This window comes from Oncorhynchus masou, chromosome 21 (genome assembly GCF_036934945.1).
Source record: "Oncorhynchus masou masou isolate Uvic2021 chromosome 21, UVic_Omas_1.1, whole genome shotgun sequence".
NCBI lineage: Eukaryota > Metazoa > Chordata > Actinopteri > Salmoniformes > Salmonidae > Oncorhynchus > Oncorhynchus masou.
Window position 1 is genome coordinate 46,491,354 of NC_088232.1, and position 16,460 is coordinate 46,507,813.

At 39.9% G+C, this 16,460-nt stretch overlaps 1 protein-coding gene across 1 annotated transcript in view; it reads right to left on the reverse strand.

Moving 5' to 3' along the window:
* Positions 1–757: 757 nt before the first annotated feature.
* Positions 758–16,460, reverse strand: part of LOC135507516 (interphotoreceptor matrix proteoglycan 1-like) — a 37,481-nt gene continuing 21,778 nt past the window's right edge. Inside the window, exons 11-18 of the mRNA XM_064927026.1 lie at positions 15,855–16,399; positions 15,413–15,499; positions 5,189–5,408; positions 4,469–4,679; positions 3,988–4,173; positions 3,686–3,875; positions 1,750–1,833; positions 758–841 (exon numbers count right to left, since the gene is read on the reverse strand). Coding sequence (XP_064783098.1) covers positions 758–841; positions 1,750–1,833; positions 3,686–3,875; positions 3,988–4,173; positions 4,469–4,679; positions 5,189–5,408; positions 15,413–15,499; positions 15,855–16,399 — 1,607 coding nt within the window. The remainder of the gene's footprint in view (positions 842–1,749; positions 1,834–3,685; positions 3,876–3,987; positions 4,174–4,468; positions 4,680–5,188; positions 5,409–15,412; positions 15,500–15,854; positions 16,400–16,460) is intronic.

The following is a 16,460-nucleotide window of genomic DNA, read 5'->3' on the forward strand; positions in this document are numbered from 1 at the left end:
AGGGTGAATGGGCAAGACAAAATATTTAAGGGCCTTTGAACAGGGTATGGTAGTAGGTTCCAGGCGAGCCAGTTTGTGTCAAGAACTTCAACCCTGCTGGGTTTTTCATGCTCATTAGTTTCCTGTGTGTATCAAGAATGGTCCACAACCCAAAGGACATTCAGCCAACTTGAGACAACTGCGGGAAGCATTGGAGTCAACATGGGCCAGCATCCCTACGGATTGCCTTCGACACCTTGAAGAGTCCATGCCCCGATGAATTGAGGCTGTTCTGATGGCAAAAAGGAGTGGGTGCAACTCAATGTTAGGAAGATACTCTGTGTATAAATAGATGGGTATACCTTAACACAACCTTCTAGTCCAGCATGTAATATCCACATGCCGTCTGCAATATGCATCCAATCCTAGGTACACTTCTCCATGTATGCAGTAATTCCAGTTACATCCAATTCCAGGTACACTTCTCCATGTAATGTATGCAGTAATTCCAGTAACATCCAATTCCATGTACACTTCTCCATGTAATGTATGCGGTAATTCCAGTAACATCCAATCCTAGGTACACTTCTCCATGTAATGTATGCAGTAATTCCAGTAACATCCAATCCTAGGTACACTTCTCTATGTAATGTATGCAGTAATTCCAGTAATTGATGAGTCCACTGCCATGACGTGAATTTCCAAGAGACAAGATATATTTTGAGTATACCGCTCAAGTTCAAAGCAACCAATAATCTTGGTGCCAAGAAATTAGCCATCAAAGAACAGTTACCTCAAAGCATTCGTTTTCTGATGCCCTTAACAGGCAACAGGTTCGGTACTCATTCGGTGGTCGCCACGTCTGAAAAGTGGACAAGTGGAAAAAAAGGTATATCAAATGTTATTTCACGTCAGAAATTGCACGTAACATTTGTAATCATAATGACACATGAAATATACCCTAAACAGTAGTAAATTATATAAATATAACGCAATTAAAATAGTTAAACAGTACATACTTACCGGTATGTCATTATTAACACCCACTTTAAGACAGATTCATAAGTGCTAAATGTTGTGAAATTATCCCTTAATGACTTTCAAGCTGCTGATTATAGCGTCCAGATTAATTACATATTATTTAACTATATTACAAACAATACATGTTATGAATGTTTATAGGTTATCTTGCACACAATCATTTGAATAATTTCATTTTTGCATGCAGTGATATTGCAATTATCATGTTTATTCCTATTAATAAGTAATTATGCTCACGTTAGATGGACAATGTCACTGCCAGTGATTTACATTGACGTTTTCTAAATCATAATCATGCTCAACAGCATTAGAAACTATGATTTGGTTAAGTAGTAAATCAGAATCAACCTTATCAACTGATGTCTTACCTTCTAATGCTTTGAAATGCTTTTCCTAGAAAGTATTTAATACAATATATAAACATATTGGACAACTGAGGTCTACGCAGGGTTGGGGAGTAACTGATTACATTCAATGTGATTACAAAACAAAACAGTTGCTGAAATCAGTTGTGTTGCCAGAAAAAAATATTGTAATCAGATTAGATCATTTTGAAAAATGATATGATTGCTTCTTGGATTACTTTTACGTTAATGGTTACAATTTTGGACAAGGTAGTAAGTAACTGCAATGGATTACATTTAGAATTTAACCTACCCAACCCTGCGTCTACCCTTAGACAATATGATACATTCAAACTGAGCCCAAGATCAGAATTGTTGCCCCTACCTCGTTGTGTGGTATACAGTGATGGAAATCGACCATTTCAGAGACTAGCTTGTCGGGTCTGGTTGTGTAGAGCTGTCTGGGGATCTGGGGAAAAGTGTCAGATAAACACAGCTTTACACTGTTCATGGGTCACAAGGAACACACTAGAAGCGTATTAAAGGGGTATGCAGGCATGCGTTTGTCACTAAATATAATTTCAAGGGAAGAAATCATTGAGGGTGAAGGTTGGGTAATATTAGTGCTCCAGGGAAGATCGTGAGTTTCACTGGACAGCTACAAGGTTCTATTACTCATTCACCAGCATGATTTGACATGGAGTATCCTGTTGACAGTCATCTACTGTAATAGTCTTCAAATGTCTGACCTCAAATTAACCAAGGATCTTTTGAGGTACAGTGCCTTGCGAAAGTATTCGGCCCCCTTGAACTTTGCGACCTTTTGCCACATTTCAGGCTTCAAACATAAAGATATAAAACTGTATTTTTTTGTGAAGAATCAACAATAAGTGGGACACAATCATGAAGTGGAACGACATTTATTGGATATTGGCTGCATCTCTGATCAGTCTTCTCCTTGTATGAGCTGAAAGTTTAGAGGGACGGCCAGGTCTTGGTAGGTTTGCAGTGGTCTAATACTCCTTCCATTTCAATATTATCGCTTGCACAGTGCTCCTTGGGATGTTTAAAGCTTGGGAAATCTTTTTGTATCCAAATCCGGCTTTAAACTTCTTCACAACAGTATCTCGGACCTGCCTGGTGTGTTCCTTGTTCTTCATGATGCTCTCTGCGCTTTTACCGGACCTCTGAGACTATCACAGTGCAGGTGCATTTATACGGAGACTTGATTACACACAGGTGGATTGTATTTATCATCATTAGTCATTTAGGTCAACATTGGATCATTCAGAGATCCTCACTGAACTTCTGGAGAGAGTTTGCTGCACTGAAAGTAAAGGGGCTGAATAATTTTGCACGCCCAATTTTTCAGTTTTTGATTTGTTAAAAAAGTTTGAAATATCCAATAAATGTCGTTCCACTTCATGATTGTGTCCCACTTGTTGTTGATTCTTCACAAAAAAATACAGTTTTATATCTTTATGTTTGAAGCCTGAAATGTGGCAAAAGGTCGCAATGTTCAAGGGGGCCGAATACTTTCGCAAGGCATGGATGTTGATCACGACTCACCACAATGAATCTCTACAGAAAATCACTTTAATACAATATATATATATATATATATATATTATCTGGTCAATTATGTGCAGGGGAATTTAAATACACTCACATTATCATTGAGGGTTCATCCAATTTCATGGATACTGAATAATGAGGATACTATAAAATGGGTTTAGGGTATGAAAGTATACCTCTCTGTACTATGGAGTAGAAACGCGTTCCTTCAGAATTTGTTGAAGGAACTAACCAAAGAAAAAAATGAGCTCAGAAGAGCTGATCATTCGAAGTAAAAGCAAGGAGAGCTTCTTTGGCGATTCAAAAATAAAGATTTAATGAAGAAAAGTACTGTGATTTACCTGTGGTGCATTTTTGAAAAAGAACAGAACAGATAATATTAGAAATACTCAGAACGCACCATGTTTCAGCCGACTGGTCTTCCTCAGGCAATGCATTGTCCTCTCTGAGTGTTTTAAGCCTTTGTTATATGATCTGTTCTGGAAGTTTTTAAGATGTACCACAGAACCTATGTAAGTACTTTACTTCATTAAAGTTTTACTTTTAATCACAAAGAAGCTGTAGTTTTTATTGTTTTGTCAGCCCTGTTTTTATTGTTTTGCCAGGATAGAAGGTTGTTTCTTGTGAATCGAAATGATTATTTGTCATAATTGGAATTAGTAAACATTAGGTGATGTTTGCATACGGTTTGGATTAGTGGTATTAGTTTGTTTAGAATATGGGGCCAATTGAGCTATACAGATTACCTCAATACTTAGATGTATATTTTCAATAGCGCGAAAAGCTTCTTGCTCTGATGTTTGAGAAGAACCAGCACCACTACTCGAGGGTGCTGGTGTACTTATGCTGGATACTTGAGTCAAGATGCCATCGTCATTTTCAAAAACAGGGTTCACTCTCAATGTGTTCTCAAAGGCATAGGGAGCAATTGTATGCCTATAACACAAAGGAGATAACAAGATCGTAACAACCAAGCTATAAAACAACAACTAGCTATTGTAGCAAAACTCTAAAACAATTAAAAAGGTTTTAAAAAAGGCCTGCTTACACCAAAGTCACAGTCTTTCGGTTCCCGAAACATTTCTTGTTTATGAATACCAAGATGCCTATGATGGCACAAACCAAGGTGAGGCTTCCCACCAGGCAGGCTATGAAAATGGCTGGATCTACAGGCAGTGACACCAGCTCATTGCAGCGCACTCCATGATAGTGCCAGTATTTCCCTACAGGACATCTAAAATGTTCGAGAGAAAACAGGATTAGTGTCAACCCCATTGGCTATAGTTTCTTCTACCTCAGTAAAAAAAAGTATATCTCAAAGTATATCTCAATATGTCAAAAATGCCTTTCAGATTCAACAAAGCCCGAGGGCACGTGCTGGAGCATTGTTGAACCCGAAGAGCTCTTGAAGAATTTCATAGATCTTTTTTTAGTGCAAGACAACATCAAGAGGAGCTATGTTGCTAGTGTTTCAGTTGGTGGAAAGTGAGGACCATAGCTTTCTGCTTGGCCGGTTAGCTCGTGGCTACCTGCAGGTGGCTCCATGACCCTGGATGATGTCACAAAGGCCCCCGTTGAAGCAGTATTCTTCCTCCAAGTTACAAATGCTCTGGCAGGGCAGACCGTCCGTAGTGCTGTAGCCAGGGTCACACAAACACTCAGCCTCCTGGGTCCAACTGTTTACCACACATTGGGAGAACTCATTGCAGGCCAAGAACTTGCAGGGATCTGCTTGGTCAGCTGAAATGAGTAAGAGGATAATTCATAAGCATTAATGAAATGCTGTTCACCTCTCTCTCTCCCCGATTTGTTCCTTCATTGTCCTCGCATGCAAAGGAGAAATGGTCCTATGTTATCCGAGATCGTTGGGGTGTCCATACCCCACATTGAAGTTGAAATGAAACGGTTAAGGTTAGGGTTTAGGGTAGGGACGTCCCAAGGATCCCGGATAGCACTGACCAAGGAGAAACTGGAGGGCACGTTGATTGATGTGAATAAAGGTGTCTGTTTTAAATAAGGTGCAGGTAATGAGGTTTTTGCCAGGGAAGTGCTTGTGAGACTAGAGAGTAATGATTTTTGACATCATCTGCAGAGGACAACGCAGTTATGCTGCTGTGGCATTCTTTTGGCCTTTCCAGATTGAGCATTCTAGAAGTATAATTAATCCTCCGGGCCCCCATCATTTAGATAGGAGCTGTTCCTGTCTATGACAGTGAGAACATTCTGAGGTCAATATAGAGATTGCTTACCAGGTTCTATGTCCAGGTAGCGACTGTCAATCTCAATGTCTAGTCGTTTGGATGCAGCGTTGCAGAAGTCTTCTAGCACACAGTGAACGGCCTGTGTCAGGTTATGTGGCACATCCTTTTCTACTTTCATCTTGCTGTTCACCACAACACTACCATTCCTGAAGTTGAGGATTTCCAATTGCTTAAATCCTGTCAAATTAGATTGCAGATATGGGAGAAGCTGGAAAAGAGGGGAGATTAACTAAATTAATGGGTATATTGCACACATTTGATGCTTCAGCACTTCCCTTTCATTCACATGTGGGATTCCACTCTCACGGTAATTTGACTAGTAATTCTGTTGACATTCAAAACTATCTGATTTGATTCTCTTTTAGCTTTAAGGGGGAAATGGTATTGGTTGGCATGGTAGCCCTCAAGACATCATTATGGCAAACACCATTTAAATTAGAAAACTATGTAATGGCCATTGTTATGGTAATTTGGGACAGAGTACGCCAATTTGGCATACAGTATTTTACATGAAAGTCATCTTAAAAGCATCACCAATGCCATCCCCATGAAGGACTAGTGAATTAATATGGGTATAAGAATTCAAATGAAGAGATTTGAATTCAAATGAATGTTTTATCCCATATTTCTCTCTCTTCTCACTATGAGTTTGGAGTCATTTAAACAGAAGTGCAAATTTTTTTACTGCTAAAATGTATGCATACATAATCTCATTCATTACAATAAAACCGTGCAAATTACAGGCTTGAAATTATCAACATTACTAAATGTAGCACAAAACCATGCATTAGTTAGTATCCCTTCTGTAAGAAGTTAGTTAGTTCCAAGTTAAAAGAGAAAAGGTTAAAATGTAAGAAACCGATAAGGCCAGGCCATTGAGACCTGTACGACGACAAATCTGTCAACAAAAATCTGTCCATGAAACAAATACAAAAACCAACAATACAACCGTTTTCAAATCCACCAGAACAATCTTCAAATCTGTCAAATTCTCTATTCTAGCCATATCTATGGCATCTCTCCATTTACCGAGTCCATTGAAAGTTTCTGATTGGCAATTATAAAAATGACCTTGACTGCCAGCAAGAATAATAGACTGAGCATCACTATTATAGCTGCTCGCTCGTCTTCAATAGTAAGGTACCTGCATTTAGACAAGCGAGAACTACAGGAAAACCAAATACTGTGAGAAGGAAACATGATGGTGCTTTAACACAGCTGTTCAATGCCTGTATACCAAGAGTTAAGAGGCATTATGGAGCTGTATCTGATTGGGTTACTTCACTTATCACCAGGGCCAGGTCACTATGGCTGAGTCTACACAGGCAGCTCAATTCTGATCTTTTTATCTCACTAATTTGTCTTTTGACCAATCAGATCAGCTCTGAAAAAGATCTGATGTGAAAAGATATGATGCGATTGGTCAAAAGACCAATTAGTGTGAAAAAAAAATATCAGAATTGGGCTGCCTGTCTAAACACAGCCTATGGGCCTCATACAACCTCATTCACCTCGCAGAGCACCATGCTCCATACTGTAGTAAGGCCCCCAGCAAACGTGCTGCTAGCAAGGGTATTGCTTAGGTACATCCATGTGTCTCAGCATTTCAAATCCAACAAGTTCGCAAACCTCACTGTGCTGTAGTCTTAACACCCTGCTTTGCACAAACTAGGTGCGTATAGCAATAATCTTTCAATGTTCATTTGAGTGAATAACAGAATACTTTTTACAGTACATTATGTCATCAAAATGCAGTTTTTCTTAATATTGAGTTAATTAAATTGTGTACACAAACCTCCAGGATGCATGACAAACTCGCTTAAACTTGTCTAGATGTTACACGTGTATCTACTGGTTCTTTTTTGGATGTCCTGGTGAAACCACCCTACCATATTCTCAATTATAGAAAATGTTTTGCAGTTAACATTTTCTAATCAAACAAATGGGTAGTATTTTTTTTATGAAGTTACTTAAACCTCCATTACCAATGTTAATGGTTGCTACACAAACCAGTAGAGACAGGAGTAAAATAAGTAGTATGACAATGGGGGCTCTAGGATACATCACAAATGGGGTACGACGTTTAACAGAAATTGATTTTTCGTTTAAATGGGCCTGAACTGGAACTACCTAATGAAATTAGTCAGAACTTGCCATAACTGGCATTTACATTGACTGACCAAGTGTTGCTTTCTATTGAAATAATTAAAACATTTGTTGACCTTTGTCTTGCTAGCCCATTTAAAGGACAGTCAAGCTATTATGAAAACATACAGTAGTAACTATACTTACAAAACTATTGTGAATACTTACCAATTCAAACTTCTGACCACATTCGTTTTTGGCAGAAAACATTCTTTTGCAGAATAATTGGACACACTGGTTAATGTTGAATCCCTGGTGTGGGCAACCACTTAAAATTGGAGATGGAGTATGGATGTTTTTATTAGATATGTAGCTGATTAAAATGACAAGACGTCTGGTTAACTTTAATGGATGCAGCTGTGTAACTACCTTTTTATCAAATTATAAAATAACTTAGTGAATTAACTGACTTGCCTAGTTAAATTGAATTAAATATTCTAAAAGTAATGCAGCAGAAGTTCACAATTTTCTAATAGATAAATCCAGGAATTGTCATGCATTTTGTCCTGCACCGCAACATTGCAATACATTAAATGTAGTGTGCCTTTAATAGTAGAAAGTGTTTCTGACACAAGTTTGTTCTATAGTATTCCAAACTTTTGTGCTGTGAATTTCGCTACACCCACAATAACATCTGCTAATCATGTGTATATGACCAATACAATTTGATTTGGTTTGATTTGAATTAGTATGAGCTGACAGGCTTATGTTTTTATGTATTTTATATCACAATATCAAGTAAACCTTACATAAACAACATGTTCCATTTCAAGACTGCACCAGTAGATTTCTGCCCTCCAGTACTCCCGCTTCCGTTCTACTCTGCAGTGTCTGGATCCCTGTTAGTAAGAGCAGGCAATCCAATTTGTATTGATATCCATCCCATGTTAAAGCCTGAGGACGTTACATAACACAAAGTTAAGGCACTTCTGTGGAATTCAAGAACATTTCCCACTACCAAACTCAAGTAGGGCAAGTTGGACAAGATTCATAACATTAGCTGCAATTGCAATTGGTATGAATTCAGATATCTAAAAGAAAGCAGTGTTTATCTTCGTTGGGCTTAAGTGATTATGGTTTGTACTTGAGGAGGCAGGGCTGTCCCAAATAGCAATGGTAATGCTGAACGTAAACAATGTGATGACGTACCAATTCCTTACGACCTATTTGTATTGGGAGGAAAGCTTGTTCTCTCTTGTGCTCTTGAACCGATTGTATCACCCATGCTATTAGCTGTAATCCTGCCTATATCCTGTAAAGACGTACCTGAAATCTCATACTGTACATGTACGGTTGAAGTCGGAAGTTTACATACACTTAGGTTGGAGTCATTAAAACTTGTTTTTCAACCACTCCAAAAATGTCTTGTTAACAAAACATAGTTTTGGCAGGTCGGTTAGGACATCTACTTTGTGCATGACACAAGTCATTTTTCCAACAATTGTTTACAGACAGACTATTTCACTTATAATTCACTGTATCACAATTCCAGTGGGTCAGAAGTTTACATACACTAAGTTGACTGTGCCTTTAAACAGCTTGGAAAATTCCAGAAAAATATGGCTTTAGAAGCTTCTGATAGGCTATTTGACATACTTTGAGTCAATTGGAGGTGTACTTGAGGATGCATTTCAATGCCTACCTTCAAACTCAGTGCCTCTATGCTTGACAACATGGGAAAATCAAAAGAAATCAGCCTCAGAACAAGTCTGGTTAATTCTTGGGAGCAATTTCCAAATGCCTGAAGGTACCATGTTCATCTGTATAAACAATAGTATGCAAGTATAAACCACCATGGGACCACGCAGCCGTCATACTGCTCAGGAAGGAGACACTTTCTGTCTCCAAGAGATGAGCGTACTTTGGTGTGAAAAGTGCAAATCAATCCCAGAACAACAGCAAAGGACCTTGTGAAGATGCTGGAGGAAACAGGTACTAAAGTATCTATATCCACAGTAAAACGAGTCCTATATCGACACAACCTGAAAGGATGCTCATCAAGGAAGAAGACACTGCTCCAAAACCGCCATAAAAAAGCCAGACTACGGTTTGCAACTGCACATGGGGAAAAAGATCATACTTTTTGGAGAAATGTCTCTGGTTGGATTACACAAAAATAGAACTGTTTGGCCATAATGACCATCATTATGTTTGGAGGAAAAAGGGGGATGCTTGCAAGCCGAAGAACACCATCCCAGCTGTGAAGCACAGGGGGTGGCAGCATCATGTTGTGGGGGTGCTTTGCTGCAGGAGGGACTGGTGCACTTCACAAAATAGATGTTATCATGAGGCAGGAAAATGATGTGAATATATTGAAGCAACATTTCAAGACATCAGTCAGGAAGTTAAAGCTTGGTCGCAAATGGGTCTTCCAAATGGACAATGACCCCAAGCATACTTGGCAAAATGGCTTAAGGACAACAAAGTCAAGGTATTGGAGTGGCCATCACAAAGCCCTGACCTTAATCCTATAGAAAATGTGTGGCAGAACTGAAAAAGCGTGTGCGAGCAAGGAGGCCAACAAACCTGACTCAGTTACACCAGCTCTGTCAGGAGGAATGGGCCAAAATTCACTCAACTTATTGTGGAAAGCTTGTGGAAGGCTACCCAAAACATTTGACCCAATTTAAACAATTTAAAGGCAATGCTACCAAATACTAATTGAGTGTATGTAAACTTCTGACCCACTTGGAATGTGATGAAAGAAATAGAAGCTGAACTAAATCATTTTCTCTACTATTATTCCGACATGTCACATTCTTAAAGTAAAGTGGTGATCCTGACTGACCTAAGACAAATCATTTTTACTAGGATTAAATGTCAGAAATTGTGAAAAACTGAGTTAAATGTATTTGGCTAAGGTGTATGTAAACTTCTGACTTCAACCGTATATTCGTGCACACAAAAACACAATTGACTTATGTTGAACTAGGCTGATTGAGACCACTAAAAAGTACTCTTGTAAGATGTGTGTGGTGCCTGTGCTAACCAGCATTACCTAAAGGCTCTTACTCAGTGATAAAACACCCTGAAGGTAACATTGTCTATAGTAGTCTATTGGGTTCTATGATTCAGACCAACCCGGGGCTGTCCACATACAATTAGCAATGAGGGAGTTTGGCGAGTCTCACCCCACAACTGTACAAAAGACTTTCCTGCTTTAGCAATATCAACTTCTTATTCAGTTTATCCACTTCTACAGTCATACTCACACACGCGGACACATAAGTAGCCAACATATGAAAATAATATTTTAATGTGGCTTGTGTTTTTTTAATAACTACCCAAAATTACCAAACATTCCTTTACCACAATGCCTCTTTCAAAGGTATGTAGCAAGCTAAAGCAAGCATGCACACTGGTCAGAATTTAATACAAACATTGTGATGCATATTGAGAACAAAAGGCTACAGAGCACAATATCAAAATGATTCCAAGCACATTTCTAAGCTGTCCACAATAGTTGGATGTTCCTAAAAAAACAAACAATGGATGTAAATAATTGTCTCACTGTGGTTTTTAAAGACTTAAACCTGGATATTGATAACAACATCTTATCTCTCGTCTTCTTGCGTAAGTGATAAGAGAGCACAATACACTGCTGCCCATATGGACATAATGCCACCCATATGGACATAATGCTACCCATATGGACATACTCCTACCCATATGGACATACTGCTACCCATATGGACATAATGCTACCCATATGGACATAATGCTACCCATATGGACATACTGCTACCCATATGGACATACTGCTACCCATATGGACATACTGCTACCCATATGGACATACTCCTACCCATATGGACATACTGCTACCCATATGGTCATACTGCTACCCGTATGGACATAATGCCACCCAAATGGACATACTGCTGCCCATATGGACATAATGTTGCCCATATGGACATACTGCTACCCTTATGGACATAATGCCACCCATATGGACAAACTGCTACCCGTATGGACATACTGCTACCCGTATGGACATACTGCTACCCATATGGACATACTGCTGCCCATATGGACATAATGCTGCCCATATGGACATACTGCTACCCGTATGGACATAATGCCACCCATATGGACATACTGCTACCCATATGGACATACTGCTGCCCATATGGACATACAGGGCAATCCACGTTTTGTTATGTTACAGCCTTATTCTAAAATGTATAAAATAATGTTTTTTTTTCCTCATCAGTCTACACACAATACTCCATAATGACATAGCCAAAACAGGTTTTTAGAAATGTTTGCAAATGTATTACAAATAAAGGACAGAAATAGCTTATTTACATAAGTATTCAGACCCTTTGCTATGAGACTCGAAATTGTGATCAGGTCCTGTTTCCATTGATCATCCTTGAGATGTTTCTACAATGGATTGGAATCCACCTGTGGTAAATTCAATTGATTGGACATGATTTGGAAAGATGCACACCTGTCTATATAAGGTCGAACAGTTGACATTGCATGTCAGAACAAAAAACAATCCATGAGGTCGAAGGAATTGTCTGTAGAGCTCCGAGACAGGATTATGTAGAGGCACAGATCTGGGGAAGTGTACTAAAAAACGTCTGCAGTGGGCCTCCCAGGTGGCACAGTGGCACCACCAGAGACTCTGGGTTCGCGCCCAGGCTCTGTCGTAACCGGCCGCGACCGGGAGGTCCGTGGGGCAACGCACAATTGGCATAGCGTCGTCTGGGTTAGGGAGGGCTTGGCCGGTAGGGATGTCCTTGTCTCATCGCGCACCAGCGACTCCTGTGGCGGGCCGGGTGCAGTGTGCGTCAGCCTAGGTTGCCAGGTGCACGGGGGTTTCCTCCGACACATTGGTGCGGCTGGCTTCCGGGTTGGATGCGCGCTGTGTTAAGAAGCAGTGCGGCTTGGTCTGGTTGTGTATCTGAGGACGCATGACTTTCAACTTTGTCTCTCCCGAGCCCGTACGGGAGTTGTAGCGATGAGACACGATAGTAGCTACTAACAATTGGATACCACAAAATTGGGGAGAAGAAGGGGGTAAAAATTCAACAACAAAAAAATGTCTGCAGCTTTGAAGGTCCACAAGAACACAGTGGCCTCCATCATTCTTAAATTGAATAAGTTTGGAACCACCAAGACTCTTCCTAGAACTCTAGAGCTCTGTCAGAGTGACCATCGGGTTCTTGGTCACCTCCCTGACCAAGGCCCTTCTCCCCCAATTGCTCAGTTTGGCAGGTTAACCTTCTCCCCAGTCGGAGGCCCTGTTCGCTCTAGAAACGGGTGGCCAAACTGAGCAATTGGGGGAGAAGGGCCTTGCTCGGGGAGGTGACCAAGAACCTGATGGTCACTCTGATGGTCACTCTGACAGAGCTCTAGAGTTTCTCTTTGGAGATGGGAGAAACTTCCAGAAGGACAACCATCTCTGCAGCATTCTACCAATCAGGCCTTTATGGTAGAGTGGCCAGATGGAAGCCACGCCTCAGGAAAAGACACACGACAGCCTGCTTGGAGTTTACCAAAATGCACCTAAAGGACTCTCAGACAATGAGAAACAAAATTGAACTATTTGGCCAGAATGGTGCTAGGAAACCTAGCACCATCCCAACGGTGAACGATGGTTGTTGGCAGCATCATGCTGTGGGGATGTTTTTGGGGGATGTTTTTCAGCTGCAGGGACTGGGAGACTAGTCAGTATCGAGGGAAAGATGAACAGAGCAAAGTACAGAGAGATCCTTGATGAAAATCCATTTCTAGGGCGCACAGGGCCTCCGACTGGGGAGAAGGTTAACCATCCAACAAGACAACGACCTTAAGCAAACAGCCAAGACAACGCAGAAGTGGCTTCAGGACAAATCTCTGAATGTCCTTGAATGGCCCAGCCAGAGTGCGGACTTGAACCCAATCAAACATCTCTGAAGAGACTTGAAAATAGCTCTGCAGCGATACTCCCTATCCAACCAGACAGAACTTGAGAGGATCTTCAGAAAATAATGGGAGAAACTCCCCAAATACAGGTGTGCCAAGCTTGCAACATCATACCCAAGAAGACTTGAGGCAGTTATCGCTGCCAATGGTGCTTCAATAAAGTAACTGAGTAAAGGGTCTGAATACTTATGTAAATGTAATATTTCCATTTTTTTTAATACATTTGCAAAAATGTCTAAAAACTGTTTTTGCTTTGTCATTATGTGGTATTGTGTGTAGATTGATGAGTGATTTTTTTAAATGCATTTTAGAATAAGGCTGTAACGTAACAAAATGTGTAAAAAGTCAAGGGGTCTGAAAACTTTACAAATGCACTGTATACCTATACACCATTTCATACCTGAAACAGCTATTCTTAGCTTTGTTTACCTTATTACACTTTGGCAAATCTTGGTGGACAGACTTACAAATTCTATACACATCCGTAGACATGGTTTAACAAATCCGTAGACATGGTTTAACAAACCTCATTGCCATTAGCTAGCTCTTATCACCATATGAGACCCAGATATACCAAAACTTGAGCCGAATGCACAGAATTAAGGCAAATGTCACTGTCTTAGACAAAACCAACAACATAGAACAAAAAAATAGTTGAAAGACTCAGACGAACAGATATGAAAGAAATCGTTATATCTTTACATTGATTACTAAAAGTACATTTCAGAAACTGCAGGTATAGTACCAGTCAAAAGTTTGAACACACTTAATCATTCAAGGGTCTTTCTTTATTTTTACTATTTTCTACATTGTAGAATAATAGTGAAGACATGTGTACTGGGTCATTGTCCTGTTGAAAAACAAATGATAGTCCCAGAAAGCGCAAACCAGATGGGGTGGCGTATCGCTGCAGAATGCTGTGGTAGCCATGCTGGTTAAGTGTGCCTTGAATTCTTAATAAATTACAGACAGTGTCACTAGCAAATCACCATCATACCTCCTCCTCCATGCTTTATGGTGGGAACCACACATGCGGAGATCATCCGTTCACCTACTCTGCGTCTCACAAAGACACGGCGTTTGTAACCAAAAATCTCAAATTTGGATTTCCACAGGTCTAATGTCCATTCAAGCAATTATTAAGAATTCAAGGTTTCTTGGCTATAGCAAGTCTCTTCTTATTATTGGTGTCCTTGAGTAGTGGTTTCTTTGCAGCAACTCGACCATAAAGCCCTGATTCACGCAGTCTCCTCTGAACAGTTGCTGTTTTGATGTGTCTGTTACTTGAACTCTCTGAAGCATTTATTTGGTTTGCAATATGAGGTGCAGTTAACTCTAATGTAATTCTGGGTCTTCTTTTCCTGTGGCTGTCCTCATGATAGCTAGTTTCATCATAGCTGATAGCTAGTTTCATCATAGCGCTTGATGGTTTTTTCAACTGCACTTGAAGAAACTTTCAAAGTTCTTGACATTTTCCACATTGACTGACCTTCATGTCGTTATAATGGTCTGTTGTTTCTCTTAACTTATTTGAGCTGTTCTTGCCGTAATATGGACTTGGTCTTTTACCAACTAAGGCTATCTTCTGTATACCACCCCTACCTTGTCACAACACAACTGATTGTCTCAAACGCATTAAGGAGGAAAGACATTCCACAAATTAATATTTAACAAGACCCACCTGTTTATTGAAATGCATTCCAGGTGACTACCTCATGAAGCTGGTTGAGAAAATGCCAAGACTTTGCATAGTTGTCATCAAGGCAAAGGGTCGCTATATATAGATTAGTTTAACGCTTGTTTGGTTACTACATGATTCCATAAGTGTTATTTTATAGTTTTGATGTCTTCACTGTTATTCTACAATGTAGAAAATAATAAATATAAAGCAAAACCCTTGAATGAGTTAGTGTTTCCAAACTTTTGACTGGTACTGTATGTATCATTTAGCCAAACACCGTTGACAAATGAGTCAGTGGTTGTAGAGATGTTAATTTTTGTCAAGTGCTACTCGCAGGCAAATGTTAGTCAATGAAAGCAAATTCTAAGATAGATTCTAATACATGTTTGAGATATGTACAAAACATTTAGAAAATAAATAGGCCATGCTCTCTCTGAGACATGAAAGAAATAGTTCCAATATGGAAATACCGGTATTGAAGCTAACGTCCTCTGTCTCCCAGTCCCAGATTTACTGGCTCCAGGATTTGGCGAGTCTCTGGGCTCAGAGAACTGGTTCTAAGTAAAACAAAATGTAGCCAGTTTTTTATATGGACAGGTCTTCTGATGAACTCTGAGAACTCTACCCCAATGTACTTGGCTGTTAACATATAGCACCAGTATGGATTAATTAATTCATTAATGAATTAATGTAATCAGGCTTACATCATCACTTGTCTAGTTTAAAAAATAGCCCCTACTCACTTGGGGCTACTTAAATGTTCACTTCACTTCAAACATCCAACTTCAAACATTGCTTAATGCACAATTAGCTTATCAAACAGTTTGAAACAAGAGCTTGCAGCTAAAAATACAGGTATGACAACAAGGCATGCAGAGAGATAATATCGAGCACAAATATGTGTTTACCTACCAGCTGAAGAAAGGTATTCTCCAATGACCTGTACTCAGGAGAGCTTTTGTTGAACAGGTCCTCTGAAAACATCATGTTAGTGACTCGCAAACTAAAGAACACCACCATTTCTTTGGCTTTTCCAGTACTGGCCATTAAAGGAGTGTTCATGTGTGTGAGTGCTGGGGATGCGGTGGACTCAAATGGGCCTTCTAATCCACTGCCAAACTCGTCCAGCGTATTGGCGGCTTCTGTACCGTCCTCTACCTTTTCTACATCCTCCTGTATGTCCGAGTCATTAGAGATATCCACGTCCGTCTCAAGTGGTTCCTCATCTTGGAGAGTGTCCCATCCTTCTGAAGGTCCAGGGGGAATATTTGCTGAGAGGACTTCCTCAGGCTCTGCTTGGATGACATCATCCTCAGATAAAGGCATGTTTGGTGATTGTGTAACAGTGGTGAATGTTTCGATGGATGCAGGTTCTACGTGTAGAGATGCTGTAGTGGTGATCATTTGATTGTCTCCGTCTGGTTGCTCCCCTAAAGCCGCCTCAGTAGTTGTGGGTCCTTTCGAAATAAAATCAAAAATATCAGAAAATGACATACAAATCCATTTCAATCAAAAAGA